A 26184-nucleotide genomic window follows, 5' to 3' on the forward strand; every position below is an offset into this window, starting at 1 on the left:
TGCTTTTAATTATGGTGAGGAAACAAAATTAGAATAAGCATAGATTTAAAATAAAGTTGCTGAGCTCTCAGACAACTTTCAGGAAAAGCAGAAGTATGTGAAGTTGCATCAGAACTTGCTTTTGTACCCTGTAAGCAATTTAGGGTTTATGTAGTGCTATCAAGGGTTTCTCGGTTAAGTGTGATTGCTGTTAATTAATGTTTAATAGATTGCACTTCAATCTTATCTTCMAAGGTTCAGCATGTGAAGTCTTTGATAAGCAAAGATCCAGACTAGCACATCAAAATAGAAGGGTTGTTTAAAATAACTCACACTTTGGGTGCGGATGCAGTTAGTCCTATAACTTTGTTAAAGCTATTTTGGGTAAGTATAAAAAAACAAAGGTTTCATTTCACAGCAAGTTTGTCTGCATATGAACTTCACTTTAACTGGTTTTGCCCTGTTAGTTCAATCCTATAAAAACCATTTTAAATATGAGTATGACTATATAAAATAATGTACTGGATTTATGCATAACTTGTAAGTATCCTTTTGATTAACCTACCAAGTGCTGGAGCAGCTGAGACTTGTATAAACCACTCATTTTAATGAAACATTTAAGCATGGACTGCTAACCTAGTGACTTATAACTATTTATATTCTGAGTGGAAAACAAATCCTGTTCTGGCAAAGGATTTTAGCATGTCATTTAAATCAGAAATTACAGATGCCAGCAAAAAGAATGAAGAGAAAATGAAAGGCAGCATACCGGGTTTTAGTGGGTTTTTTTTTTGTGGAGGTCTTTGGTTGTTTTTTTGTTGTTGATTTTTACAACATTTGGGCATTTTGTTTCAATTTAATTTTTCCACTCTATTGTTTTTACCAAAAATCCAAACTGCCAAAAAATTTCTGRACGCTGTTCAAAGCAGAGATGAAGTCCCTACCATTAGAAGATTCATATGTGAACTACATTAATTGCTTTTCTTCAGTGACTTTTCACAGAATCTAACTGTATTTTAATGCACTTTAATTAGGGTGCTCTGTGTTTATTGGTGACCTTGTGGGTGCTCAGCTACCAACTTACCTGCATATATRAAAGTTGTCTCTTTCCTTCTAAAATGGAATAGCCGTGTTCAAATTTGGGAAATGCTAATGTATTTCAAGATGGCAGATGTTTCTAATATTAGCAGTCATAATGTTAGCAAATCAGTTTTATTAGGAAATTTAATCCAAATAATTTTGGATGTTAATCATATAGTTCACACTATCCATCTTGAGAAAAATAACCATAAATAATTGGTTGTGGATTCCAAAGTCCTGAGTAAATTATGGAGAAGAAGATTAAGAAAAAAGAGAGGGGAAAAGGCTGTTAGGATCTGTTCAGTGAATGAGGCAGGTTGTGTTTGACAATTGACTGTGCTACTGGGAGGCTATAACATCTCTAAAAGATATCTCTGAAGAATAAAAATTACCTATTCACCACATACAGAAAACCAGTCTAGATTATCACCAATGGGAATTACAAGCACAGTGGACTTTGCTGTCTGCTCATCTGTCCTGGTCCTGGCCAGAAGCCCGTTGTACCTGGAGGATCAGTGATCTGTGCAAGTTAGGCCTGGGAGTTCCCAGCTCGTGCTGAGCTGTGCTGTCTGTCCAGCCTGGCCTCGAGGCCCACAGGGGACAAATTTCCCAGGCTTTTTGTCCCAGAGGAGTTYGAGGGCACCTCCTATGTGGTACCTGTGATTACACCCTCTGCATGCCGTGTCCTGGACCTGAAACTGGCAGCAATGGGTTTTGGTGAGAACATCCTTTATGTTTGGCAGTATGTAATAATGGATAGAGCTGTTTCCTTGTAAAATCCTGTGATAGCTTGAGTGACCAAAATGGTGTAACTTTTCCATGGGCAGGACYTGCGTGACATGGCTGATACTGCACAGCCCAGGGTTCCTGAAGGAATGTAAGGTTATCTACACTGTTCTCTCCAATAAAATACCATTTATTGCAGCCAACATAAATGGCACTTAAGCATCTGAGTGCCACTTAAGCATCTGAGTGCCTTTCATACTGGACTCACAATAAACCTGGTACAAAAAAGTCACCAAACTGTACCTGCTAGAACTATTTCACTTGGAGTGGTACTTTTGTTCTGATGATGCAATTGGCTGAAGACTAAAATTGGGCAAAAGTTAATTGTTTATCCCTCTTGTTGATTATGTGGTTTGAGTTTGGACCTTAAGGTTTCTGCCTAAAATCCATGAAAATTAAACCTTGTGGGCTGTGTTCTGCAAACGATGGTCACATACAGTGTTCAGAACAAGATAYGTGGATTCAATACTGACAGAAAATGGTGAGCTTTGCCATCAATTGTAATAAATATTGCATCCAAGACTCTTATTTCTCAGCCTTCATCAGTCAAGTTTTGCACCTTCTGATACCTGGCCCATACTCACCATTTCTCACCTCTTCTTACACATTGTCCTTTTCTGCAAAATAAGCTCACAGAAAATCTATCTAGTGGCCCATCACAAGGACAAGACCGCTTTCTTTACTCTCTCAGTTGAGGAGAAAACCCTGAACACTATTTTAATAATACTGGAGAATGCTAAAATGACAAATGTTAATTTATTCATCCACGTTACAGCGAGCCACCCGAAATAAAGTGAAAGGGACAAAACCTTGCACTTGTCCATTTAACCGCATGCGTTTCCTAATACGAATAAATAGCAGAAGTGCCACAGCAGAGAAAGCTTATGAAGGCGGGAGCTGCGCCGCCCCGGAGCCGCGCGCGCCCGCCTCGAGCGGCGGTCAGCGGGGCCGAGCCGGGGCCTCGCCCCCGGGGCCGGCGCAGGCCGGGCCACAGCGGCGGCGGGCCGGGAGCGCGCCGGCCATGGTGGGGCTCAAGGAGGAGCTGCTCAAGTCCATCTGGCATGCCTTTACCGCCCTCGACCTCGACCGCAGCGGGAAGGTTTCCAAGTCTCAGCTCAAGGCAAGCGAGGGGTAGCGGGGCCGGGCCCCGCTGGGGTGCGAGGGGCCAGACGCGTCCCGGACGGGCACCGCCGGGCGCCTCCGCCGCCGGCACGGGGCGCCGGCCGGGACCTGTCCGGAGCGACCGCCTCGAGTGGAACACGGGCACTCTCTTTCGGGGCTCTCCTGGGCGCTGTGAGTCGCGTTTTCCCCAGCGGGACTGCGGTTCGTCCCGCGGCGTCGCTGTCTCCGCGGGTCCCCGACGCCTCCGTCCCGCGGGCGGCTGGCGCGGACCCGTCCTGGTGCCCGGGCAGGCTGATTTTCATTCTGCCCAGGCAAGCGCTCCGTCCTCCCCGAGATGTCAGTGCACAAACCCTTGTGCTTCTGGTCCGCTTTCAACCTCATGTCCTTGCTACCCTTTCTGGCCAAAATCTTTTGTGGGGGTAGCCACAAGATCCCATCTATAGGGGTTGGCTGCGTCCGAGTGATATTCACAGCTTGCCAAGGGGAGAGAGAGGTTCCACAGTGCCCTCTTACTTGGATATAAACAGGAGAATTAGTCAAGAGGCTCCAACTGTGGCATTCTTTCCTTAGCTTATACGCTGAAGTAGTGTTTGTGCTCTTAAAAGAGTTCTCAGGCAGCTCGCTGAATCCAGTCCCATCTTGGCCCTGCTTTATGGGACCGTCTTGGCCTGGGAATAATAGCAGGAATCTGCATAAATAAATATTTTGAATAAGAATGCAACACCTGTTGACATTCGAGACTGTGGGTCCTCGTGCTCGGTGCTGGGGCTGCGTAGGCCACAGCAATTAGCCGAGATTTGTGCCTTTTGTGCCTTTTGTGCCCGTGCTATGGGTGGTATTTCCAAGCGTGGCTGGTCGTTAATGAACTTTTGTTTTAAGCACTATGTAATGAGGGTCCAGAGCAGGCAACATATTGCACGCAGCCTGTTCCTCTTCTCCTTTTTTTTTGCTGAGGTGATCGGGCTGTGAGAGAGAGCTGAACTCGGCCAGAAGTGACCACGGGCAGGAGTCGGGCCGAGGTGCCAGACCTGGCTGTGAGCCTAAATTGAAAATGTGCAGGTCCCGGGCTTTTTACAGATGCTGTCAATGGAAATGAGGATTTGTGTTCCAGTGATGCAGGACTAACTAAAATAGGTTGCAGAGAAGCTTTTTTTTTTTTTTTAATTGTCCTGCTTTTAATATGAATCGTGTTTTTCTGTCATGCTGCCTACTACACCTTGTGTGCTCCATGCACTCACCTGAGGGTGTCTGCAGATGTGTTGTCTTGTAGGACAGTGGAAAACCTCTCGTGATCCATATGTGCTGGGCTGAATGAAATGGCTGAGGAAGCTGCCAGGTTGATGGTGGGCTGGTACAGCTGCTGTCTTGGTGTCATCAAAAAAAAGCAGGGTGTGTTTGTGCAGTTCTGTCTGTGACATAAAGGCTCCTATCGGAAGTGTCAGGTGGAGGATCTGGGAGTTCAGAAACAAGCCTGAAAGTGCCTTCTCCTGTGGCCACCAAGAAGTAGTTTTCAGGAGACGCAGGAAGGGATAGAGTGTTCTTACATAGACTTTCTGTGGCAGATGATGACTCTCAAACTGATAGTCCTGCTGGGATAAAAGTTGTGCATGGTGGCAGTAGCCCCACAGGGATGCGTYGGACAGGGCAGGTCGGACAGCAAAAGAGAAGTTCCTGTCTGATAGAGATAGTGTTATGCTGTCCTAAGAAGTTGTTTCACAGTGAAATGTTTCTCATCCACATTACCATGAGGAAGATGCAGCACTCTGTAAAATGGAGAGATGGTGCTTGGAGATCAGCCGGTTAGTAGAGATCTGTGACATTAGATAAATGTGCTTAATAATTTAGTGGAACTACTGTTTTAAAAAAAATGATAAAAACTATTTGTTTTGTGAGAATGGCAGAGGAGGAATGGAGGAATGGCAGATGGAGGAATCTTCCTCCTCAGTAAGAAAACTTACTGGCAATGGATCTTGGTGTAATCCAGTGTAAGGTGGTGCCATCATGTTGCACAGAAGTATAACACATTTGATTGTTAAAGACAGTGATTTCTAGTTCCTATGCCTAGCAGTGATCTTTGAGCTCTCCATAAAAACAAAGAATTAACTTTAAATACTATGAGAAATACTTCTGTTGTACATTAGCAGAAACGTTTGTGTATTCTGTTCTTAAATTCCACCTTTAAAGCTGGACACAGTCATTGTTTTGCCAGTGTGTGTTTTGGCACATTCAAACACTGATACAGCAAGGCTCTGGTGTAAGTTCTGTGTACGCAGTTACAGCTGCTGCTGTGATTCCAGCACAAGCTGCATGAAAATACTTCCTTTTCTGCATTCAAATTGAATTTAATCTTTCTTGCAATCTGCAATTTAAAAATTAACTTATTTTAAAAATTTCTCCAAGATGTCAACATTAAATCCACTTTTCATCTGGATCTTGAAACAGTGTGGTTTTAAATATAGTTCTACTTGACAGCCAGCAAAACTGCTTGTAGTGTGTGTGTGATTGGATGTTGGAAAGAATCCACACCAGTTCGTTTTTACACCCTCTCTGAAGTTCTTCCAGATGTTGCTTTGTGACTTGTCTCTGCTTAGGCAGTGGGCTTACTTTGCTGTTCTTGTTTTGTTTTATATACTGCAATGGAGTGGATTTTCTAAGTCTTGGGGTCTTCAGCTCCTGGATGATAYCTGCAAAATGTGTATGGTGAGCCACTTGTGAAAATACTGTCTCATTCAGGCCTGTGTTATAACTTTGCGTGGCCAAAGCTACTTGTCAGGCTTAGAAAATTTATATGGGTTTGTTCTCCTATCTGGCGTGTTATAGGGTTATTACACCTCTTACCTTTGCTTTGCCCCTCCACTAAATGAGAAGTCGGTGGCCTGCGGGAAGAGGAAGAATAGTGTAATCAGGGCTGAGAGGGATGGTCTGCCCGGAGAGGAAGACCTCGAACAATGGAGTGAGGCAGGGGCAGGGTTGAGAGCCTGTGCCGAGTGGGTAGGACCCCGGCGGACAATCGGCTTTGTACAGTAGTGGAGGGTGGTAGGAAATTAGTGTGACTCACGGCAAGAGGGTCCTGCTCTGGTGCTATCAACGGGGCTCAACATGTGTGTGTTAGAGTAGCTATGAGGAATGCTGTCGATGAGGTGTGAGGGAGGGATGCTGCTCTTCCAGGAAAGCTAGGGCAGCTTGTAGACTAAAACAGGGAGCATTAGGAAATGACAGAGTCATGACGCTGTGCTTATGAGGAGCAGCTCCGAGCACATCAGCTGCCTCTTTAACCTTTGTCCTTGAGCCAGTGTGTGCCCAAGTGGCCAAGGAGACCAATGGCATTCTGGCCTGTATCAGCCACAGAGTGGCCAGCAGGATAGGGCAGTGATTGTCCCCCTGTGCTGGGCACTGGTGAGGCCACACCTCTAGTGCTGTGTTCAATTCTGGGCCACTCAGTTTAGGAAGTACATTGAGGGGCTGGAGCAAGTCCAGAGAAGGGCAACAAAGGTGGTGAAGGGTCTGGAGCACAAATCCCATGAGGAGGAGCTGATGGTGTTTAGCCTGGAGAAAAGGAAGCTCCATGGGGGAACCTTATGGCTCCCTACAGCTGCCTGAAAGGAGGCTGGAGCCAGGTTGGTCTCTTTCTGCCCGATAACCAGCAACAGGATGAGAGTTTAAGCTGCTCCAGTGGAGGTTTAGGTTGGACATTAGGAAAATTTTTTTCACAGGGCATTGATTAGATGTTGGAATGGGCTGCCCGAGGAGGTGATGTAGTCCCTGGAGGTGTTCAAGGAACAGATGGACATGGCAGTCAGTGCCATGGTAGTGTTAGGTCATAGGGTGGACTTGATAATCTCAGAGGTCCTCTTCAACCTAATTGGTTCTGTGATTCTGTTTTGTCAACTGGTTTCAGGGAAGATGTGGAAGACAGGTGCAGTACATGTAATATGTTTACAAGGAGCTCTTCCTATGGGCCGGAAGCCACAGGACAGAATTTCTTTGCAATTTCCTTGGCAACTGGACAGATGTAGGCTGACACCAGTAAATGACTGGGGCCAGGGGGGATTGTGCAGATAATGAAGGCAAAGGGAAGGGTGAAGCTATTGAAAATGGTGATGACAGGGGGTGTAGGAGTGCCCAGGGGGAAAAGGTGTGAAGGAAGGAATGGGAGGTGATGTGAGCAAAGGGCACAAGTGTCAGGAACCTGGGCTGGAATATACTCATCCTGCAGTGAAAGAGGCTGCTGTGCTAACCCTGACGTTAAATAATGAGGCTCCAAATGGGGTTTCTGCTACCTGAGTGGATAAGGAAGCTGTATCGGGGGATGAGGTGATGCGGGATATGGTGTGCTTACGGTGTACCCTGGGTGAAAGGACCTGGTGCTTGGGACAAGGGGCATATATGGTGCTACTTTAACACTAGTCATGAAAGAAAAGGGCAAAGTAGCCTTGTGAGTAGCCTTATTTTGGCTGGCTGGCTGGCTGGCTGGCTGCTGACATGGATGTCAGGGAGAAATGGGCCAAGAATGTCTTGGAGTGAATTCACACAAAGCCACTGAATGGAGCTGTCGTGATCTGGGATGCCAACATTTTAAAATCTGAAAAAGAGATGGGGAGGGGGAAGACCCCCCAAAAGATGGAAAAGAAAAAGAGAAAACTACCAAAGAAGCTGACAATAGCTGCTGCAGGATTAGTCTGCCCTGGTAGTGCTCCCACTGTCATCTGGGCCAAATTTTTGTCACTGAGCAGTAAGTAGTCTAGCCGATCTTCTCTCTCCCTGTAGAAATGCAGATCACTTTTATGGACATGGTTAAATGGAATTACTCAGATGGTAACAATTCAACACGTGTTCAAAGTTTTGGAAAATGGAAACTCAAAGGGGAACAGCTATGGCAGAGTAGACCTGAAGATTAAGCAGTATGAAATGGGTCATAAATAAAGCAAATCCAAAGTCTGTGATGACATTTGGCATTCAGCTTGTTTCTATTTGTATTTGGAGCCAGAATACCTTCAATGTTCTCATGGAAAGATGGGATGCCACTAGGCATCTTTCTTACAAAACTTTTCCTTGAAAATGAAGGAATTGTGCCTGGAGTGCCCTGTTGTCAGGAACCCCATGCAGGCTGCTTGTGCTGTTTCAGAGTCCAGTTTGGGGACCCTCAGTGTATTCATGTGCTGCAGCAGAGATGGGTCCCCGGGCTAGGGCAGGAGTTGGCTTTGTCATGAAGGTAAATTGTTAAACATGGCATCCAGAACATAACGAAAGTGAAAATAGAAAGCTGCCTACAAACCCTGTGGGCACTGGGGGAATAATCCTTACTGGTCAAAACTTCCTAATGTTTGATGTAGCTTCTGCCAGGCAAGGTGATTTTTTTGTACCCCAATTAACCTAGTGCTCACCTAGTTGGTTTTTTTTTGTTTGTTTGTTTGTTTGTTTGTTTGTTTTTTATTGTTAATTAATATAGAATGTTTTCTGGTCCAAATAATGTGATTTAAAAAACAAAACCAAACCAAGCAAGACCTCAGGACAGAATTTTTCAGGCTTACCCTGCAAATGAAGAATTCAGCTGGCACTTGGCCACATTAGAGAATGGCAGGCTTTGGCAGGCGCTGAGGAATTTCCTGAGTTATGAAAAGAGAGCACTGGGCACAGGAGAGATCACAGATAAGGCAGATCTTAGAAAATCATTGAAAGTAGAATTCTTTCCTGGTAAATTGTTCACTTTTGGAAATCACCTAGGTTTCTGACAGCCCAAGCACAGCAAGGAGGCTCAAAAAAAGAAGAGAAATATGTAGAAAGGACACAATAAGAAAATATTTTATTGAGATGTTTAATTTACTTTGATAGTAAGCTGAAATCAGTCATGCTTTTAGAATATTTTTATTAGCTGAGTATTTTTTTACTTATATATTAGCAGCTATGGTGTGGTTGGAAAATAGTGATCATCTCTATCTCTCAGAAATTCAAGAATCCCTCAGGCTTCTATAAATAACAACAGAAGCCTTAAATAGAAGGGGAAACACACATGATAGTACATTCCCCCAACCCCCTATGTAAATCACATGGACTCAAATACTTGATCTGATGTGGTGGTTAGAGATAAGGATAGATTGAAGTGAAATATACTGTTGATGGAGAGTGGTATAAAATGTGATAATTTCTAAATGTTCTTTTGCTGCTTTGGGAAGGGCAGCTTTTGCTGTGCTATGTCTGATGCTGTTGTTTAACTGTTTTTAAATTTCTACACCTTACTAGCTCTAATGCCTTAATGTTAGAATCCATCAGTGAAAATAAGTATTTCTAATGGAATGCTTTTCGAAAAGCCAGTTTAACTTTGGAGGTGTGTGGAGAGGAATTCTCCTCTGAAATGAATATACATCTTGGGCTTTGTAGTATTTTCTGCTAGCTAACACTCAGCTTCTGCTGTCTCCTTATGCATCAGAATAGTAAATGTACTTTTTCTTTTTTCTCGGGGCGGATGGGTGGGGGAAAGCCCAGACATTTTAAATATGTAGCATTGGTTTGATTTCCTAGGCTTTGACAACTTCAGACTTTCACTTCTTCTTTTACAGCTACTCGGTCTTTGACCACTTTATGTCTATTCACCTAAACAGACATGCTTATAAGTTTTCTGCACATTTTTTTTCTTCTTTCTCTTTGCATCATTTGGGTCTGGTTTTTTAAATTCTATAAAAACCCACTAAAGTCAGTTGCATTCTGTTCCATGTACTTGTTGATTTAAAAAAAATACCACTAGCAGCATATCTTTTCAAAAGTTGTAGTGAGTTTTACCTCTGCATAGTTTTGTTTTAGGTGTGTTTTTTGCCTTTGTTACATTTTTTCCTTGCAGATCATATCAGGGAATGTGATGTTAAATCCTTAATCCAGCTCATGTAGGTGGTACATACTCTTCAGAGGCTCAGCTCTGTGTCATGCCAAGAGAGAGGGCTCCCCAGTGCTTGGGATACAGTGGGCAGCCTGTCACAGGTCTGACCCGACTCCAGACTCTGAGCAGCAAAAGGGATGGTGCTTTGCCTTTTTTTGGAAGTGTGCGGGTGGCACAGGAGTGCTTTTTGGGAGTCACTGCTGCGCACGCTCAGCCTTCCTGTTGGTACCGAGGTGTTGATCTGTGCGTGCAAAGCTCAGCTCAAGCTGAAGAAGTTGAGGTGTGCTGGCTACCAATTAGTTTTCAGTAATTCCGTACTTCCTTAAAATTAGTCAAGTGTGTAGTTTCTTCTTGAAGGTAATTTCTCAAGCATAGACAGGAGTACTGGTGCTGTCAAATTCTTAACATAAGTCATGCAAATAGGTTTTGAAAATAAAAATTTGAGAAGCGCACCTAAAATCCTTCCCCTTTCTGTAACGTTATTTTTCTTTGCTGACTGAAACGTGGGGTCAATGTTGAGAAGCAGCCTAAAAGTAAGCAGATGAGAGAAATCCATAGATAATGCTTTAATCTGAATAGTCATTTCTTTGTAAGCTAAAGCTACATATTCTTTGTTACTTGTTGTCACTAAATATAAATATTTATCGTTTCAAAGGCTAKGTGTTTGTGGTTGTTTTGATAGCTATCTGACTTCACTCTGTAAATATTACTCTGGTGTTCCTGCACGCCTTTCTTGGTTTTCAGCTGCATGGGTGTATATGTACAAAGGGGAGCTTGCGTAGCTCATTTGTCACTCTCTAGGGCTGGATCTGTCTGTGCTCCCATTGCTTCTGTTACATGCAACTCTCTGAAACAATTGAATTTTGGTTATGTTTTGTTTTCTCACAAAACTTCGTGGGACAGAACTTGTGGTGACATCAAAGTGTCGCTCTGCGCATGGTTTTGGAGTGACAGGTCTAGTCTGGAGGGAGCACACCATGGTTGAGGCTGACAGCAATGTCACTAGTTTCTCTTCTGTCCTTAGGTCCTTTCTCACAACTTGTGCACAGTGTTAAATGTTCCCCATGATCCAGTGGCCTTGGAAGAACACTTTAGGGATGATGATGAAGGACCGGTCTCCAATCAGGGTTATATGCCTTATCTAAACAAATTCATCTTGGAAAAGGTAAGTTTTGAATTCTTGTGTTCTGTGCTTTCTTGAATCAGCTTCTGTTGTTAGAGCATCTTTGCAGTAACGGGAGTGTGCAGGAAGCTGGTGCTGGTGTAAAAACACTGCTGGGAGTGTGACCCTGTGAGGTCATCATGGGGCAGTTACTCTGGAGAATCTGTGCCTAAAAATGGAAGGGTGCACTGTTCTCTACCTCTTCTCTCCTTGGTTTCCATTTCCTATTACATCTGGCCCTCGTTTAAGCTGCATTCATGCCGGACTGTGTTCATACCAATAAAGCACCTCAGCTTGAATTTATCTGAAAGTGTCTGGGAGCCACAGATTATGCTACAGCTATAACAGAATAGTCATAGACTCCTTTGCAAACAGAGAGGGCAAAAATACCTTCAGTGTTCTTCACAAGGTGTTTTAATAAGGCAATCCCTTCATACAGTTACACTGTGTGACATTAGGGAGTGTAGTGAAGTTTTGTCATGCAGGTTCTTTCCTTTCATGTCCTAGCATTCTTCAATCTCCCGTTATGCCTTGCTTCAGGAGAAACTCTGGAAAGCCAGCAGCACTCCCGCTYCTCTCCTCTCCATTATGAATAGGTAGTCACTGGGTTTGAAAGCTAAAAAAACCTAAGCAACTATCTCCCTGCTTTTCTTCTGAGTCCTTCTGTTCAGGTCCTGGACTGGACAGCAAAAGCAGCTTACATGATAGTGGAAGCACCAGCTTCAACACCACCCATTTACTTGAGGGCCAACCCAGAAACCCTTAAACTTTGATCCTGTGGCTGATACAGAGCTGTTTGCTCTCTTTTAGTATGTGATAAGCTTCTGAAGTAATGTACTGCTGAGAATTGCAGTGCAGCAGTTGCAGATGATGCAAATTCGTAGCCCCATTTGCTGATTTTTGCTCCTTCATTTAATAGTGGTGAAAAATGTGATAGATATAATGCAGTCTGGAAGTTTGGAAGCAGTAGAAATATATTATGTCTATGTCAGACTTACAGCTCCTCTGCCTCTCTAGTCTTAGGTATGAGAGACACCCCAGGAGTGTCCTGTTTGATTGGGAGTGGTTAGCCTTTAATACATGTTAGGTACTTCATTAATGTCTTGGTGGTTTGATGCTGAAGAATCTTGTTTTGTCCCTAAGGAGTTCTGATCTCATTTCTTCTTCATGCTGGCTGTCTGAGCTCCTATAAGATTCAAGGGAGACCAAGCAGTTTGTACACAAATTCTGGGAAAAAGAAAAGGCCTTAATTTATTTTGATCAAAGGATGGCAGTGGGAGAGGCTGAGCCACAGTGGATTAATACTCTTTGTAGGCAGTAACAAGCCATTAAATAAAGAAAACCCAAAAGAGATAGGTATGGGTTTTTCAAATATAAAAATGTTTTATTGTTAAASGGTGTTTATAGGGAGAATAGTTATGGAAATGAAGAGCAAAACTGCATTTAAGTAACTCTTTTATCTGAGTATGACAGACCTGGCTATGTAAGGAGGTAGGTATGAAAGGGAAGAGCATGACTGTGTGCAGTTCCTTTTGTTGTTTTATTCATACACTGATTTGGCCTCCAGTGATTGCCTGATACACCCATATCATCAGTTAATCTTAAAAGATGGAAATTGTAAGGAACAGAATTAAATTACCTGTAAATTCCTGTAATTTAATCCTGACTAAAGACTTGTAAACAAGAAAATTAGTGAACTTGTTTTGACAGTAGGCTCTCTTTTTGGATAGGAAAAATCTTGACTGTGACTTCTTTTAGGGATGACTTTTCATCGGTGCCAAAAGACAACACGCAGAGGGATGAAGTCACTGATTCATAGCATGTCTCCTTTGTTTAAAACAAACAAGCAAAAAAAGCAAACAAGAAACTCCTTCTTCATTTTTCCAAGGCGTAATCTGCTCTTTTAGATTTTAGTAGAAAAATTGCTGGTAGTATATTCTAGTAAGCAAAGCTGCTAAAGAAGGAGTGATATTTTATATCCAAAATACAGAGGAATTTCCAGTCATACATCTTATGGTATTAATTGATTTGAGCAAGAGCCACTGGCTCAGGAGAGGTTTTTTGATCTCAAGATGTTTTGCTTTAAGACATTCATAAACTATTTAAAGAATGAATTCTTAAATTTCTTTTAAAACAGATACATAACAGTGACTTACAATTTTATTGAGGAAACTTGGTAACCTTTGGAAATAACTTCTGTTGTACTCTTAAATGCAGTTCTAGCTTTTTATTTTTTGGTGCTGACTTACCCTGCAAAAAAGCCTCTTTATGTAGAACCAAGAATTCATTAAGGGACAATTGTCCAGAAAGACAAGATAGTTAAGTGAGGTACATTGGTTGCAACTAATTTTCTTTATCCACATAGATAATTTCAGTAAATAGTTTGAATAATTAGTATTGCCTAATTGATGATTTCTAGTGTTAGGCATCTTGTTACTAGGAGATAGATGTATCTAGGATTTTCTTGCATCTGAAACAATGTCTATCTTGTTCTGTAAGTGGCTCCCTCAGGAGGGAACTGTCATTTGTCAATATAATATCTTCATAATTTGTTTTACTTGGTTTCTTAACTGTATTTTAGCAGGTTCTGTTATTTACAATGTACATCTTTAAATACTAGTTGAGAATTTTTCCTTTTAAATGATGGCAACAGTGGTATTTTACAGCAGGCCTTATTTAGAGCAAGGAAGAGTCATAGTGGGGGGGACAAAGAAGGACATGGTTCAAACCTCAGGTTATCTCATCTTCCAGAAAACTTCATGAATGCAAGTAACACTACCAATGCCTGTTATATTTTTGGAACTGTTATTTGGKAGAGCCAGGGCTTGTGTGCTGATGTAATTATTATCCTGAAAAAATCCTAATCAGTGTCTCTGTTCTGGATGTCACGTGTTCCCCACAAAATCCATTTCAGAACTGTCTAGATTCTGACAAATGGACTTTCATTTTCAAGGAGGGACCACTGAGACTGTGCAACCTATTCCCCTGTGCCAAAATGGTTCTGAAACCTTCTGCTTGACTGCTGCACAGTCCTGGTGGCAGGGACATGCTGCACGTGACCGGTGCTTTGACAGAACTGTCTGAAGCGCTGCAGTCTGGCTTTGCTGTTGTAGAACAACCCATGCATTTGCCTTTATTCCAGCCAGAGCCCTTCTCCACACATCACCCCGTGGTCACAGGGGATTGCTGCTATGACTTAAAGCATGAGTCACTCAGAGGGCAGTCCCACCTTATTAACAGTGCTTGGAGTGCTTGCCAGGTGGTGGCCAATAGGAAAGGAGGTTTCCCATCCTGGGCGTCTTCCTCAGGAGTACCATAACCACTAGAACATTTCCAAGGTGAAACTGCTCATCATGTGGGAGGAAAAAGCACTTAAAGAAGTCAAGCTTCATTGGGCAGGGTGGGGAGGACAGGCAGAAAAACCATAGGAAGAGTAGCCAAGGAGTGAAGTGCTGGTGAATAAAACGAAGGAGAAGGAATCCTGGCTTCTACCCCACCATCCAGAGGGTGTTTGTTTATTTAGTCAGTGTTTCATTTAAAATCCATGTTTCTTGTGCAAACAAGGTAGATGCTGAGCTCTGGCTCCTACAGCTTCCATCTTATTCAAAGGACAGCTCTAGCCTGTAGCCTCTTGCATCTTCCACTCATGTTGGTGGCCTCTGCAAATGTTCAAAGTCTATGGTTTTCTTTCACAGTCTCACTTTCACGCTTGGAGACTGTTCTTGTCATTGGTTTCTTGTATACGTCTGCTTTTCCTTTTTTACCTTATTTTCTCTTTTTCCCTGACCCACATCAGTACATCAGCTTCTCTGCTCTGTCACTGACTGAGCCAGTGTGGGTCACCCTCCACTCTATATGACCATTTACCAGGCTGGATAGGAAATCATAAAGTTTGCATTGGTGTTCCTCAAACATCTAAGATCTGTGGTTTGGCTTATCACAAAAATAATCACTGACCATTACTGGTCTCACTACCACAAGAGGTACAARAACTTGGTTTTTAGACATGCTTTCCAAAATCTCAAAGGGGTTTCCATTACAGTGTCAAACATACCTTTATCAGTTACACTGTGGCAAAGAAATATCATTGCTAAGTTGTGGGGAGATAATAAATGGATTTAATGTATAACTTAAATGGGGGTTTAAAAAGAAAACAGAGGAAATTAAAGCTCTTGCATACATAAATAATTCACAGATCGGTAGGTGCAGTTGCTAGGTATGATAAAGGATAATGAAAACAAGAGGGATTTTTGTATCAATGAGGTTAAGATTTGCAAGTCTGAGAAAAGTAGAAGGTTTTAAGTGGATTAACACTTGAGGAAGAAAATACTCTGTGTTTATGAATACCCTACAAGAGTTAGTTTGAGTAATGGGAGGTAAAAAACATATTAAAGGTCTTTCCCAGCTGTTGTTCCAGTATCACTTTTAGTATATTCACATGTGGATTTGGCTACTCTGGTTTCCAAATTTCCTATATAAAATCTCAGTGAGCTGGTGCAATAGGAGGGCAGTTGGAACTAAGACAGTTCTGGAGACTGTTTGGAAGCTAACACTGATCTGCTAGAGGAAAAACAGAGTGCAGTATAGCATCCTTCCCACAAAGTCAGGGCGTGATTAAGTCAACCAGAAATTGGAGGTTGGATGTCAGTTTTGCTGGGAGAAATTCTTTATTTGACCCTGTGCAGGAAAGCAGACTAGGTTGTTACAGTGCTGTTTTTGAGCCCTGATGTTTTGTGCAAACTACAATTTTCTCACTGCTTTTTGTGTCATGTAGCCTGATAAACTTCGTCTGCCATTCGTTCATATCAATTTCTTTGTTGTTCAATTTCTTCTCTTTAGGTTCAAGGAAACTTCRACAAAGTTGAATTCAACAGGATGTGCTGGACTCTCTGTGCTAAAAAGAACCTCTCTAAAAGTCCTTTGCTGATTAGCGATGAAGATGCATTTAAAGTCTGGGTTATTTTTAACTTCTTGTCAGAGGACAAATACCCTTTAATCATTGTACCTGAGGAGGTAAGAAACAAAAACTTTAGTTATTTAACACCAGTTTGCCTAATGTCCCAATTGAACTATGTTAGTGTGGTACTCTCTAGAGATTTAAGAGAAAATATTGCTTAATTTAAAACAATTATTCCCCTCTTTTAGTATTGTAAAGCCTCAGGTGCATTTCTCTATCTTCCAGGGTGCATATATGGGGATGTCCACAGGATACTTGAGATATGGATAGCTCTGTCTGTCATTTAAACAGCCTGGATTAAACAGGATAAACAGGACATGCATGGATGTGGTCTTTAATCACTGCACTTGCTTATAGATGGTTAAAATCTTGCAAAGTCAATACATTAGTGTGATTCTGAAAGAAAAATTCCCCTCCTCTGCTCTGTGTTACTGTGACTTGCAAGATGATTTCAGTCTCAAGTCACCCTCCTGATGAAAAGGACAATCCAAACTTTCCTGATATAGTCGGTTTCTGATCCAAACCAGCCAGCCCCTAAACACTCTTTCTTGAAATGAAGGAAAATACCAGAGGGATCTCTTTCTACTTTCAATTTATGAACAAGTATCAGCAGCCCTCAAATAGGTATTTTAACCCTAAAGCAAGGTTTCAGTATCTCCACTGTTCTCCCCTTTGGGACGGGTGTGGAAAGAAGCAGAAATAACAGAACTGTTGGTATAAATAAACCCTTGCAAAACTGTGTATGCAAATCCCAGTGGTTTTCAGTTCAGCACTGGAGGACTGAATAATAAATATTTGCAAACTGTTGAACAGCCAGGGATCAAAACTGTCTGATGAACATGCCACTAACAACATAACTGTTGGACTCCAAGGTGTTGTGCCAAACCCTCAAGTGCAGATAACTCTCCTATCAAAATAAACTGTTCAGTTTTGCTTGCTCACTCACTTTTTAGCAGGAGACTTTCACTCTGTACAACATTTCTGGTTTTGCCTGACTGGCTCATGTCAGGGCCCTACCTGGCATGCCACATTCCCATGAGAAATGAGACAATCTTCCTGCTTACTTTCCCATTTATTTCTGTTGGTTCTGGGAAACAGGATCATGGTTATAAAAGTGAAGACAGCTTTGGTAGCCAGAGCCACTAAAAACTGGGACTCAAATCTATGTCTCTGGTTTGTCAGTATGYTCCCCACCGTCAAGCGTGGCTTACCTGTGGGCAGACATTTCACATTTCCTGACTTGCTGGCATGGTCAAAAGCTTCAGACCTGCCAGCTCTGGGGTGTTGCTCCCTGCTCCTCCTCTACCAAGCAAGTGCCAGATTTGTGCTGCTGTCTGTAGCTGCTGCCAGGTAATCACAATGTGTCTGTGTGTTGGCAGATGTGCTGTGGAGTCAGCACTGAACTGAGGTTTTCCAAATGTCCAGATTTTGTATGTGCTGCTGTTTGCTTTCCTTCCATCCTTAATGTCCAGGGTTGGCCTATATTGCTCATCTAGTTGGATTATTTTTACAATTCTTACTGTGGATCTGTGTCTGCATATCATTGATTACAGCAAGATTTAAATTGTGCAATTTGTTTAAAGAAAGCTTACAGAGCCTGACTGACAAAGAAAAGCTCTGTTCTTATCATGTACATTGTATTCATTGTACCTTCACTCAGACCACACAGGTAATGTAATCAGCTACTGGAGGAATGCTCTCTGTTGAACACACTCCTTTCTGGTTTGCAGTGGTCCTGCATCAGGTTCTCTGTGCCTCTGGAAAGTTTTGCATTTACTCGTCTACTCTTTGCACAGAATTCCCAAAGTAAATATGCAAAGTCTTAATTTCAGTCAGTTTTGCTTTTTCTTGGATGTTTCATATCTGCCTTTTTTACAAATGGCTTGCATATATAAAGTGAGGGAAATTTTACAAAGTGAAGAAGAGAGGAGAGGGGGGATGGAAGCGCTGCAATTCTGTGATGTCGATATTTTGCTGAGAGCAATGTAAACCTCTAGTGTGTGACTGCAGCTTCCCACCCAGGGAGCAGGCTTGCCTTCCCTGCCTGACTGTTGCTCTTATCGCTGTTGGAGAATATTGCAACACACAATTGACTGCAGTTTCTGGCTTAAAGATCAGCTGTTTTTGTGGGATCCAGATGTTTCCCCTCCTCCCTCCCTTCCACATTGTTACTGTTTGTTTATTTGTTTTCCACTGTATAAGTAACTGAGAAACTTGCCACATACTTTCAGGTTGGAAGGGTGATCCCTTGAAGATTTTTGCATCCTGCCTTGTGGATGGCAAGACTTCTTACATCTCCAGTGAATGTATTAACAAAATTTCATGTGTTATTACATATGTATCATCATAAGGATGCCTTTTCTTCCTCCTTGGAGGAGCTGCTCRTAGAGACCTGCTTGGGAGTCTGAATTCCCTCTTTTTCTTTTTGTAATTTTTAAAATGAGATAAGTGGTTTCTGCAGTCAGTTCATGGATTTCATATCTCATATCTGGGAAAGCCTTCTRCTTGAGTGCTATTTCACCTTATTTGCACAGTGCTGACTAAATACTGAAGCTGCTGTCCTTCCTTCTTGCCCATGTCACGTGCTTTTGCTGGACCTTTCCTGTGCTGGGCCTTTCCTGCTAGACAGCTGAATGTGGTGGGGCTGTTACCCCAGCTACAAAGTGTAGTCTTGATTCCCCGCCCAAGTGTTGAATGGGCAGCAAATGGGGAATGTGCTGCAGCTCATCCAGAGAAGGGAAAAGAGGCTACTTTGGAAAGGAATCAGAGGTGCAGGCTGAGAAGAACCTTAGAAAGAGCAAAGTGAGGCAAGCAGTTATCAGGAGAGAATTTCAAAGCAGTGGCGAAGGTGACACAAGGGCCAGAAGTTGCTTGTTTAGCAAAGACCAGTCTGAAAGCCAGAGGCAATGAGTGGCCTGTGCTCCTCACCTGCTCTGAAAGCAGGGATGTCAGTCCTGCACTTGAGGGAAATCAGGTTTGTAAAACCCAATATGGGGAATGGATTGGGTTGGGTTGTGCAGTTTTGGAATGTGACTTCAAGCTTGAGAGGATCTGTCTGTGTTACGGGGAGAAGTCAGGTAACAGAGACAGGAGCTGATGGCTACAGGGAGCACTGGGCACAGCTGGTGACGGCCCTGCATTCCGATGTTCCTTCTGCTAGCTACTGGTGGGCAGCTGAGAGCACTTGGGACAGCTGGGAAGGAGCAGAGATCCGTGAATGTCTATTTTGCAAAGGTGCTCATGTGCCAAGGCAGAATGCGGGGCCTGTGTGACAGCTCCTTCCCCTCCCCACAGCCAGTATTTCCCATTAGATCATCTTGGATGCAGATATCCAAGTGTGTGTTTCATTCAGCTCTTGCAGTCATTATCTCTTCCATGAGAAGGATAAAATAAAGGAAAAAAGTTGGAGAGAACTGAAGCCATAAGAGGAGAAATATTTCTATTTTGACATGACCTTTCCTTGCAATTCACTTATTTGTTACAGACTCATTTGTGTGTCTTGGTATTGTTTAACYAGACATTTTCTGTTTTATAAAGAAGGTTTTCAGACACTTCCCCTTTCTTATTTCTGGGCATGTGACTGCAGCCTTGGGAATGCTTTATCTCCCGAGAGCTGTGGTGTGTGGTTAGTTGTGTTTCTGGGCCATTGTTCATGGTGAAACTCACAGATACACTACAAGCTGCATACTCAGTTTTGTAATCCAATGTTCACCACTTGTTTCAAATAAGCCAAACATATTTGCTACTTTTGGCTTCATGAGGAAAGATTTGTACAGTCATTTTTCACTTGCCCTCTAATCTTCAACTGTATTAACACACAGCATTTCTAATCCTCCTAAGAGGACCAACCCTTGTGTGGCTTTTTGTGCATTTGAAAATTAGGTGATGTTTTCTTAGCCTGAGGAGGTGAGAATCTGATCCAGTGGTGATTCTTCTGGAGGGATTTTTTTAAGAAAAAGTGTTTTTTTATTACTATATTTGTTTCCTTGTTCTGCAATCTAGTACCAGAAACTGAAACAGTGAATGAAATACTGGGAATTGACTCTTGGCCCTTCAGAAATAACATCAAAACTGACATAAAGAGAATGAAAGCTGCTTGCATGGGGTTTTAATTGACCCATGAGCTCTAAAACTTGATGACAGAGCATAGGAAGATTTGTAGTCTCTGAAGACTTGATCAGTTCTTCCCATTTCACTGACTTCTTCCTTGATTGCTGCATGAAATACAGTTTTCAGCTCATGTAGCAAGTTGTTTTTTTACTTGACCTTTACTACACTTAATACTGATTTAATTTTGAAAAAAGAAATAAGGTAGTGCCTTACACTGGATAATGAACACAGTTTTGCTGGTGGAAAGGAAGAAACAAATATTTGACTTATATTTAAGTGATACTCTGATGGAATGAAAGAAAGGCATTGATAATGACTGTGAGAGAGGATATGATTGCTTTCATGGCTGTTGCCAGTAGCATACACTTCCACACAATTTTATACAATGTGAGTAGAGTTATGAGACTTGCTCTGTTAATGTCACACACCTTATATGAATAGTTGTGAACCAGAATACCCTTGTCTGCTGTGCTCTGCTGGGCATGAAGGCCTGCTTGGCATGATTTTTTTTATTCTAAGAGACCCACTTGCATATCAGAAAAATGTGTGAAAAATCTGTGATACTTAATTCTCTATGGAAGAAGGAGTACCTGGAAAAGAAAAGCAAATAGACACTGAAACACAGGGAAAAGAAAGTGCCCTCTGAAAGAAGCTCCCAAACAGGCCCATGTTAGAGCTCTGTTCTTTATATTACTTTTTATTTCTCTTGGCAAAATTCTAGCTGAAAAGTTTCTGTTGATTTGAGATGGATGCTATTTTTAGTAGTGTGGAGCCACTTGGTCCTTACTGGTGTGTGTAGTGTTGACAACTCCCTGGTATTTTTGCACTTGAATTTTGCGTATTTTTTACCTGAAAGCAAGGTCCCATCAGAATAGCAGAAAACGTCCCTTCACTTTTGCTTTTCAGCATTGCTGTTAAAACACAAGAGTAGGTTTTATTTGAGACAAGAGACTTAATTTGTCAGTTACTTGCTGTGTTGACATGCCTCTGTGGAGGAGGGGAAATGTCACTTGCTCTCAGAGGTTCCTCATTTGAGCATATGTGGAGTGGTCTCTATTTGCTGTCACACTGGTGCAACTTATTTCTTTGTATTTACCTCATACTTCCATATCCATACTGTGCAACAGTCACTRTTCCTGTTGAGCACATATATTAGATCAACTTTTTCTGGGGACCTTGATTAGCCATGTAATTAACCAAATTCAAGATAAACCTTGAAACTTTTTAAAAAGAATTTTAGAAATTGAATTGTCAGATGCACAGGTAATTTTTCAGTTGAGTTACTGTAGTTTAAAGTAATGAATACTTTATGTACTTTAGTGGGATTATAAGATATTTGTGGTCATGTAAGTGACTGGTAGATGGAAGTTAACAGATTTAAATGGTTAATTCTATTCTAGGAATCAAAATAAGGTAAAATGTGTACAAATAACATTAAAGAAAACATGTTGGCTTCTTTTTAGTGTATTATATGATAACGTGTACTAGCCAAGAGCTTTGCATTACTTAATTTTCAGATCATTAGTTTGATCCACATTTTATTCATATGTCTTGAGCAAAAATGGGGAAAAWATATTCAGGTATGCTCTTTTTGTGTGTTCCATTGTCTGCAAGGGAGTCCTAGTACTCTGAGATAATTACTATAAAGAATTTGAGAATGTCATGCCTCAAGCACTGTAAGAGGTTGTGAAATCCTGGAACAATGCATTTTAAAGTTAGAATTCATATTTTTTAATTATCTAGTTGAATTTAATTTATAATTTAATTATTATTACTGTGTAGCATTTTGGCAGGTATATTATCTGCCCTGTTAAGCCAGAGTTATTCAGCTTTCCTTCCAGCAAAAGTCCAGGATCATAGTTCAGAACTGATGCTGCTCAAAGGGAATGAGCAGAGTGACAGAATGTGTTTTGAACGTGGGTAAAAATCAAGGTTTTAGGAGGTTTGCTTTGAAAGAACTTTGCAGTGCTTCTGTACTTGCGTGCCGTGGAGGCTTTTTTTGGTTGTTTTTTTTTTTTTTTTTTTCTGCAGAGCTTGTCTGGAGTAGGAAGTAAGCTGCTTCCTGCCCTTAACTGAGTACTGAGGATTTATGGTAGTCAATGCTTGAAAGCCTTGAATTATTTTTTTAACGTAAGGATTTTGGAGAGTGAAAATAAGCAAAGCATTTTTTAGAGTGTGAATTTGAGCACCACTTCTGCAGAGGCCTCTGTTAGACCATAATCTTTGCTAGTAAGAACTACATGAGGAGCTAAAAAATACAGAAGTGTCTTTCTTACTTGGTGAAGCTGAAATGAAAAGCAATGCTCCCTACAACTTCTGGAGGCATATTCTGTGCCGGGCTGGCCTGTCTGCTCCTAAGGGAGACTTCAGGAGGATATGACAGCCACGTCTTGGAGGTGTATGCACTTCCGGTTCATTCAGTGGAGCAGGAATTTTCCTCTTGGCAGTGCAGCAGCTTTGCAGCTTCTCCATTTTGCTGTAGCACTATCCTGTGCTGCTGGAGTAGGGGCTGAGACCAAGAGAGTCCCTGAGCTGAAATAGTAGGAAAAGTGCATCGATCTGTAGAGGGTGAATTTGGTAATTTACTGTTCTGCTACACACTTGTGTTTCCTGACCATAGCCATGAGGGAAAGGAAGGGATTTGTCTGCGCCAGTTGTAGGAGAGAGAAGCAGCAGCTCCCAAATTAGCATGTGTGCTGCATCAGAACCTTGAGGCCTGGGATCCTTGTGGTGAAATGTACAGGGGGACAAAACCACTTCTTTATTCCTTTGTACTCCAGAATCCTTGTGTAGAGACTCGTGTGTGCTCAAGACCGACTGAAAGGTAACTCTGAGCTGTAGCAAGAAGGTCCTCACAAATTCTTTTGTTTAAGGAGTCATTAAAAGTATTGTGCACGTGCTCAAAGCTGTAGATGGGCTTAATTTAAAATACTGCAAATGAACAGTGATGAGTTTAAAACCAACATAAAAAACATGAAGAACCTCAGCCTTCTGTCTCTTTTTCATTCTTGTGTTTGACTAGTGTAACGGTGCGTCTTGGGGTGATTTTATGACGATACTCTTATTACTAATCGTCTGCTTTGTGCCCAGAAACGGGTCCTGTAGCTTTAAGTTGGGTCCGGGGGCAGCGCAGGAGCCGGGGGAGCTACGCGGAGGGCTTTGCTCAAGCTCTCGCTCTGCGTGCTCGGCTTCCCGAGGGCTGTTGTGTTGCTTTAGCTAGCTTGGTGTTAGCTTAGGCAGTTTTCCCTGGACTGCGGTAGCAGTTCTTCGGTGGCTTCTGTTGTTTCTTCTTGGACTGTTCGGTTTGGCTTTTGGTCGGGGATCAGACAATCCCGGGAGCCGGTGGGTGCGGACCGGCGGGGACGCTGCGGGGACGCCCCATCTCGGCCCAGATCTCGGGAGAAGCTGAACCAACGAAAGGAAGGACTCCAAATGCACCAGCTTTGGCTGCTGCGAAGAGGAGACCAACAGCGGAGGTTCACCAAGTTCCCCTCTGTATTTTTTCTCCCCCGAGCCGTCGTGCGAGGTCTTTCCTTCCTCCCCTAGACAAGGCCAGCCGCCATTTTCCCAGCATGCGGCCGGCAGTTTCCCCTTCCCCGGGCGTTGTGTGTGTGTGTGTGTGTGTGTGTGTGTGTGTGTGTGTGTCTGTGTGTGTGTCTGTGTGTGTCTGTGTGTGTCTGTGTCTGTGTGTCTGTGTCTGTGTGTGTCTGTGTGTGTGTACAAGGTTCTGAAGGTTCAATATCTAACAGTTACTCATTTTTTTTCTGTGCCCTGCAGCCACCTTGTTTGTCAGATAAACAGTTTGGGTTTTTTTTTCCTTTCAGCCAGAAAAATGCATCACATATAAGCGGTAAGGGATTGCTGAAAGCCTTTTCTTTAGAGGAAAGGTTCACTCCAGAGTGTTCTCTCTTAAATTGTCTCTGGGACATGGTGCTATTGCTATTGTCCCTGTGCATGGTAATGGTTACAGAGTGATGAAAGAATAAAAGACAAGGATAATTTATTTGGGAAAAATAAATCAGACATGAAAGATTTTTTCTTTTATTTCTCTTGATTGTGTGGGGATTGTATCCAGAATGGAGTGCTTGAGAGCTACAGAAAAGGGGTCAGGTGTAGATCATACCTTGACAGTTTTTCATTTAATTTCTTTGTCCAGGCTTTTTTTCCTGAGTTGGTGTTATTTATTTATCTATTTATTTAATTAAAAAAATTGTTTGCTTTTTGTCTTACAAGACTCCTTTCTGAAACATCTTGCTTTCTCATGTTTCAGTCATCACAGTTGGGAAACTGTTACAGGGGAAGGTCCCATGTGTTCAGTAGGAATCTGAAATATTAAATGAGGCTGTCAGGTTCAATTCTGTGTTTTACTGTGAAGAGAGTAGCTTTGGGATGGGCTTGGCTGTCTAGCTGAGACAGGAGTTTAAAACCTTTGTTGATTAAACAACCTACATTTAGGGGCCTACATGTGAACATAGGAATATCGCTGTAATGAGAGTCTTTGGAGAAGCTTAGTTTATAGCTCTGAAACACTTCATTTCCATGCTTGTTGCAAATGATGGGTTTCTGTTTGTGTTTCTGCATAGATTGAATATTTGCTTAAAAAAATCACGGAAGCAATGGGAGCAGGCTGGCAGCAAGAGCAGTTTGACCATTACAAGATTGCTCTCAACACCAGTCGAGAGGGTCTCTCTGCGTGGGAGCTGATCGATCTCATCGGAAGTGGGCAGTTCAGTAAAGGAATGGACAAGCAGACAGTGTCCATGGCAATCAACGAAGTCTTTAATGAGCTCATACTAGATGTACTCAAGCAGGTATGAACTACAGAGAAGTAATGTTTTAGAGTGTTTTGTTGCATTTATTAGAAAATGTTCAATTTGTACTTACATTTCTTTACCTTATTGAATGATGAGAAAGAGGAAATTAGGTAAATTATCTGTTTTTTTTAATATGAGCTTATTTTTATAAAAGCTATTCAGATTGTTGTAATTGTTTCAATATTATGAATGAATGAGTGAAAGTGAAAAATTTAGAAAGTGAAAGAAGTGGGCTCTGACTTTCTTTATGGCCTTTTTTACACTGGTATCAGCTGCATGTTAGTTGATAGAATTGCTGCATCATGCTCTCAGTTCTTAACTGGTGACAGCTTTTCAATCTTTGGAAATGATTTCTTGTAATTTCAGTTATGTTGTAGGAAATGCAGCTGTGCTGGTGACCACCTCTGTATTCAAACAAGTGGGTCTGAACCAGGGTATTGCTCCAGTCCAGCTGAAAGGTTGGCTTCTAAGTTGCCCTGCTTCAACAGGGCAAAAAGGTGTGGAAGAGCTCCAGAGGGCTCTCCCTCCTTGTTCTGCTTGGCAGGCTACATGTCTGACAACCTATTTACCTGCACTCAAACTCTGGAAGTCATGCTGGCCTTTGTATTCTTAAGCAGACTTCTTTCTTCGGATTTCCATGGCTGGATTATCACTCTAGGAATGCCTTTAAAACTGCATTTCTTTCATGGGAATTGGAAGTACCACAAGGACCTGAAAAGTCACAGTGGAGTTTACCTACAGAGCTGTTAAAAATTGACTTTTACCTGACAAAAGAATTTTTTTCATCTTTGTTTTCCTGGTGAGGACATAAACAAAGGCTTTTTTTTTTTTKTCAGGCTTTGCTAAGCTGCTCTGAAAAACCATCAGAAAGTCTTGGCACAGGAAATTCTTTCAGAATACCTACAGAACAATGCAAAAGTCTATTTTTGTTAACTGCTGGTTGCCTATTGGGAGGTGAGGGCTGGGGACACACACTCATAAAGTCAGTTGAGGGCAAAGTGAAGTCATTCTGCTGTTTGATACTGTAAAAATAAATTATCCAGTGTCAGATCAGTCCTACTTAAAACTTGCGAAGAAATCAGGTTTCTTTTCAGTTTTGATACTTCACTGTGTGTCTTCCCCTGCATATTTTTTTGTGTTTTGTTTTGTGTCTCCTTTCTTTCCTCTCTTGATGCCTGGGCTTCTTTCTCAAGGCTGTCTGAGTTCCTTTGAACAGTTCCTTGATGGTTAAAAATAGTTTGTGCCAAGATTTGGCTCAGCACCTCCTGGGTAGTTTGGACAATTACTGGCCCAGTGGAGAGCA

At 42.1% G+C, this 26184-nt stretch overlaps 1 protein-coding gene across 1 annotated transcript in view; it reads left to right on the forward strand.

Annotated features, from left to right (window-relative positions):
* Positions 1-2805: 2805 nt before the first annotated feature.
* Positions 2806-26184, forward strand: part of SWAP70 (switching B cell complex subunit SWAP70) — a 35462-nt gene continuing 12083 nt past the window's right edge. Inside the window, exons 1-4 of the mRNA XM_057369729.1 lie at positions 2806-2965; positions 10863-11003; positions 15840-16013; positions 24651-24878. Coding sequence (XP_057225712.1) covers positions 2867-2965; positions 10863-11003; positions 15840-16013; positions 24651-24878 — 642 coding nt within the window. The 5' untranslated portion in view covers positions 2806-2866. The remainder of the gene's footprint in view (positions 2966-10862; positions 11004-15839; positions 16014-24650; positions 24879-26184) is intronic.

This window comes from Malurus melanocephalus, unplaced genomic scaffold (assembly GCF_030028575.1).
Source record: "Malurus melanocephalus ecotype Western Australia unplaced genomic scaffold, MMel_1.1 scaffold_114, whole genome shotgun sequence".
NCBI classification, from domain to species: domain Eukaryota; kingdom Metazoa; phylum Chordata; class Aves; order Passeriformes; family Maluridae; genus Malurus; species Malurus melanocephalus.